Raw genomic sequence first — 5281 nt, forward strand, 5'->3', positions numbered from 1 at the left:
TAGCACTGGGCCTGAAAGGGGGATAACCATCACCAAACTTCTCCCCATGCCATCTTCACATATTTTATGGCCTCTGTATTAGCCTGCTTTCTGTTGCTCTAACAAAATACCCGAGAACAGATCATTTATAAGGAGGTAAGGTTTATTTAACTCAGAATCCAAGATTTGGCAGCTCCTGCAAGAGATCTCTGGTGAGGGTGTTCACCAGATTGCGTGGTCAGAAAACAGGGAGGGACCAATCTGGCTCTTTTTATAACAACTCCCTCTTACAGGAGCAAATGGGGGCCCATGAGAAGTCCATTACTCCCTTGAGAGGGCATCTTGCAGAGTGACTGAGTTACCTCCCACTAGGCCCACCTCTTTCAGGTTCTACCACCTCATCACTGAGGACCAACCCTCCAGCCTTTGAACCTTTGGGGACAAACCACATCACATCATCACAAGCTCCAACAAAGCTACCATCATAAGAGCAGGATGTCCCAGTCTACAACATGTGCGTATGTGGGGGCGGGGGAAGGTTGATCTCAGAAGTCACTGGAAGCAGCCAGAGCCCCCATTCCAGAACCTCTGTGATGTCACTTCTGTTGTCATGGCAGTCTGGGTGCCAACCCAGAAGAGTTCGTTGGTGGCTTCAGTCTGTGAGACTTGGTGGTCTAGCCATGGCCTCTTCACAGAGTATCACGCCCCCAAATGAACCTCCGATCGAATCCTCATGGCTGAAACCAAGCCTGTTTCCAGCTTTTAATGCAATGCTTCTTATTACGATAAGTGGCATCTACTTTGCCTTCCCGTGAGTCTCCCACGGAAGGTGTCAGTGTCTTAGACACAGAAGAGAAAATAGACAACGACAGTACAGAGGCAGGGAGGGAAGTGGAGAGAGAGGGTCAGCAGGGGAAGGAGGATATAGAGTTAGAGGGAACCCAATGTGAAAGCACAGAGGTCTGGAGTGCCTGACGCATTTAGGGAACTATGAGAGACTGGTAATGCTGGTGACATTTTGTGGAGTCTCCATGGTCTGTCTCTAACCTGGATATTTAGATCTGTCCTTAAGGCGAGTGAGTCCTACCTCAGGTGAACTAGGCCTCGTGGGGAGCTCTGGGTTTCCCCAGACTAGGACTGAGTCTGGCTCTGGTTTCAGGTGCCGGTGGCTGGCTCAGAATGGGCATTGGGAATTCAGTGTGGTGCCGGGCCTACTTTTTCTTGTGTCCTTCGGGAGCCTCATCTTCCTCAACGGGTCAGACCCAGGCATTTTACACAAAGGTAAGGCCTCAGACCCCTGGAGAAGGAGGTGGTATCCCAAGGGCTGATGCCTATAGGGGTGATTTCAAAAATGCTAACCCCCCTCAACCCCACCCCCCGACCCCGTGGCCTCAGGAGCCCTTCCCTCCATGTCATCATTACTTGGGCCCTGGCACTTCATTTCCCAAGCCACTGAAGTGTGAAAAAACAGAATCCTGGAGGTGTTCCAGTTGCTTTAGAAGGAAGGACTGGGCAGGCTGGCAAGAGAGGCCAGCAGGCTCTTCCAAACCATGCAGTTCACTCCTCCTCCTTCCCATTTTACACACGACTTCAAGCACTGATCACTATTCCAAAAGGGGAGAGCTCTGTGTAGAGCTCCTGTGGCTGGACAGCCCTTTCTCTCTGACTGCCACCCATCTGAGTGGTCAGCTTGCTCAACAGGGACCGGGATTCCCCTGCCCTCCTCCTCCCCACCCTTCTTGTTGCCCAATGATGCTATGGGGCGGCCCCAAGCAGTAGAGTGGTGGAAGGGCCTCCTGCCACTGCCCAAATCTCTTCCCCTGCCAGGCTCCTTAGAAGAGGACCCCAACATTCAATACATAGCACAAGTGAACAACACGGCCTTTCGCCTGCAGTGGTGCTCGAAGTGTTCTTTCCATCGCCCACCCCGGACCCACCACTGTCCCTTCTGTAATATCTGTGTGGAGGTAAGTACTCCTCCTTCCTGTCCACTCACCAACCCATCCCAGGGCACCTGGCCAGGACCAGGAACCTCACATCATATGTGGTCCAGGGGTGGGTATGAGACCATCTTCCCACACTGCAACAAGTGGCTCTCAGCCACTCTTGGTCACTTATATATGTTATTGCCTCCAGTTCTGCACTTGTCCTGAGACGCTGGCCTTGCTTGCACAGGTGCTGACATGCAAAGGGCACCATCTGTGCTGAGCCTGGTGGAGTCAAGGGGAGGAAAGGCAGTGACTGTCCCACTAGCTTGCTGATACTAGATACCCATAACTTTAGGCCGGCTGCTGCCCTGTTCTGGGTATCGTTGCCTGTCCACCTCTGGGTGTCCAATTGAGGGTTTCCTGGGGTCCGAGTGCTCTTCTCTCATGTGCACACCCTGCACGGGTTTCCAAGTACAGAAGGCTGACTGGGCAAGAAATTCTTCTCATCCTTACCCAGTATCTGAAAAAATACAGCTTCAGAGCTTTTCTGTATCCTGCTCAAAGTGACACCAGGCAGGTCTTGTCTCTAAAGACCTCACTCATGACAAATGACCTGATGAGCCATGGCGTCCTAACTGTGCTCTATCCATGGACGTGCTGGTTTCACCCTGGAGATGGGAGCTCACGTGCAGGGCCAAGAGCAGGAGGTCTAGGGGCTGGGTTGAGGGGGGGCCTCAAGATTTGGGGGTATTGGGCTAAGCCAAATAGACCCTCAAGGTCTGCCTTCTCTCCCCTAGGACTTTGACCACCACTGCCCGTGGGTAAACAATTGTGTAGGTCAAAGAAATTTCCGCGTATTCGTGCTGCTGCTGGTGTCCCTGTGCCTTTATCTGGTTGTTCTTCTGGCTACCAGTGTGCTTTTTCTCATTCGTACAAGACACATGCCCTTGTCGCTGGACTCAGCCATGGCGTATCCACACAGTCCCAAGGGCCCATACTGGGAAGAGAATGGGTTGTGGGGAGGGACGGACAGCCAAGGGGCAGGACAGCCAAGAGGGGGGGGTTAACCGAGGGCAGGGCTGATGGTGTGGGCAGGGCTAAAGGGAGAAGCTACTTGGGAGGACCTATGAAGGTCAGGTTGAAGGCGAGTGGGGTCAGGGAGATGGGCGTGGTAGGATGGACTATGGAGTTAAGAATCTAGGGAGGCCAAGAAGTGGGGTAATGAAGGTTAAAAAGGGACAAGTGGGAGGACAGCATGGTGGGGTGAGGTTCCTCTTGGGTGTGCTGGATTAATTGTCCAGTCCAGGGAGGAAAAAGTGGGTGGGCGGGGCCAGCCGGGGCGGGGCTAATGAGGACGTGTCGGTCGTTGGGCGGGGCCAGGAGAGAACAGTTTGTCTGTTCTTCTTAGCTTGTGTATGCAAAGCATCCTAGTAGCTGTACCCGTCTTGGTACTCCTGCTTCCTGTCATTCTGCTCCTGATAATGCAGGCTGTGTCGGTGAGCAAGGTAAGCGAGTACTGCAATACCAGACGGTGCGGAGGCATCTTGCATCTTTGGGAATCCGGCACTTTCGGCTGATCTTCACTGCCCTTGGTCCTGATGGTGCCTCATGAGTCCTTCCAGACCCACCCCTTAAGATGCAGCTCAGATCTTTCCTCCCCCTGGAGCTCAGTGGTCATTCTTCCTCCTGGGTGCATTGCATGGAGAGCCTGTTATTTGAGGGATGGGTACATCCTGTGCTTGTGTTGATAAAAGAACTCTGCGATCAGAATAACACCAGCAGACACCTAGGAAAACGCTTGAGAACGGGGGTCGGTCCTGAGTGGTATAGCAGCCTGCAAGAAACTGACTTTGGCGAGGCCAGCATTGTAGAGGAGGACGTGCCACTCTTCCTGTCCTAGGTGTGATTTTGCAAAGGTGGAAGACAGGAGGGTGTTGTCTGTGAAAGGCACACCTTTGCAAAAAGGCACAGAAACCCGAAAGTAGGATGTTAAGGAAATGAGGAAGGAACGATTCTAAATCAAACCCAAGGTGGCATGGGCAATGAAGTTGACCCCGTGGGAGTCAAGATTAAAAAGCCCCTAAAAGTTGAGCGTGAAATTTAGTTTTGATGAAGTGGAAACCTGGGAGCCATGGTGGGATTTAAAAACAAAAAACAACAAAAACTCATTTATTGAGGAATAAATTAAAACTGCAAAATTCACCCTTTTAGTCTAGGATAAGGGATTTTGACAAATGGATACTGTCCTGCATTCTCCAGCATGATCAAGTTTAGGCAGTTTCTTTACTCCAGAATATCCTTTCATTCACCTGTTGTTGTCAATCTCTCTCCCTATGTCCTTCTGGTTTTTCTTTTTTTCCAGGATCACATGTAAATGGAGTCATTGCCTTCTTTTCTCTGGCTTTATTTATTTAGGACAATGTATTTGAGATTCATCCATGTTGTTGCTCATATCAGTATTTTATTTCCTTTTATTGCTGTGTAGAAGCGTATGGATGCCCTATAGATTGTTTATACATTCACCAAACGAAGGATTTTTTACATTATATCTAGTTTTTGCCAGTATTTTTGTTTGTTTTGTTTTGTTTTTTTCATACTAGAAATTGAACCCGGGGGTGTTTAATCACTGAGCCACATTCCTAGCACCCCTCCCATTATGCTTTAAAACATTTTTTTTTTTTTTTTTAATTTTGAGACAGGGTCTCACTAAGTTGCTTAGCGCATCACTAAGTTGCTGAGGCTGACTTTGAACTTGCCATCCTCTTGCTTCAGGCTCCCAAGCCTCTGGGATTATAGGTGTGGGCCACTATGCCCAGCTAGTTTGGGGTAGTTATAAATAAAGCTGCCCCAAACATTGATGCACAGGCATGTGAACATAAGTTTTCATTTTTGTTGAATAAATTCTTAGGGGTGGCATTGCTGAGTCATAAGGTAAACACGTGTGGAACTTTGTAGGAAATTGCCAAATTTGTCTTCCAAAACAACTGTAAGGTTTCTAAATTCTACCAGCAATGTTTGGGAATTCCAGTTGCTTCACATCCTCACCAACATTTCACACTTTTTTTTTTTCAAATATCTTTTAGGTATCAGTTGACCTTTCATTTATTTATATGCAGTGCTAAGAATCGAATTCAGTGCCTCACACACACTAGGCAAGCATTCTACCACTGAGCCACAACCCCAGCCCCTCACACTGTCCTTTGTTATTTGGTTTTGTCTTTTAATCAAACCTGTCTTATTAGATGAGTTGTAGTATTTCATTAAGGTTCCAGGTTGTGTTTTCCTAATGAGTAATGATGTTGAGCCTATTTTCATGTCTGTTTGGCCATCAGTGGGTCTTTGGTAAAATGTTTACTCCTGGCAGGGCACGGTGG

The 5281-nt window shown here is 49.0% G+C and overlaps 1 protein-coding gene across 1 annotated transcript; it reads left to right on the forward strand.

Moving 5' to 3' along the window:
* Positions 1–659: 659 nt before the first annotated feature.
* Positions 660–3807, forward strand: LOC143640813 (palmitoyltransferase ZDHHC19-like). The gene is made up of 6 exons (XM_077108389.1): positions 660–790; positions 1139–1260; positions 1807–1946; positions 2705–2877; positions 3331–3412; positions 3676–3807. Exons 1-6 carry the CDS (start codon positions 660–662, stop codon positions 3805–3807), a joined length of 780 nt encoding a protein of 259 aa, XP_076964504.1.
* Positions 3808–5281: the final 1474 nt, after the last annotated feature.

The sequence above is a fragment of the Callospermophilus lateralis genome, unplaced genomic scaffold (genome assembly GCF_048772815.1).
Source record: "Callospermophilus lateralis isolate mCalLat2 unplaced genomic scaffold, mCalLat2.hap1 Scaffold_6373, whole genome shotgun sequence".
Taxonomy (NCBI): domain Eukaryota; kingdom Metazoa; phylum Chordata; class Mammalia; order Rodentia; family Sciuridae; genus Callospermophilus; species Callospermophilus lateralis.

Bases quoted from the DNA above. Each gene is read 5' to 3' on its own strand.
- LOC143640813 (XM_077108389.1), top strand. From the start codon at position 660: ATGGCCTCTTCACAGAGTATCACGCCCCCAAATGAACCTCCGATCGAA. The intron at 791-1,138 runs GTGAGTCTCCCA...CTCTGGTTTCAG, and splicing joins GGCATCTACTTTGCCTTCCC to GTGCCGGTGGCTGGCTCAGA. The intron at 3,413-3,675 runs GTAAGCGAGTAC...CTCTGCGATCAG, and splicing joins AGGCTGTGTCGGTGAGCAAG to AATAACACCAGCAGACACCT.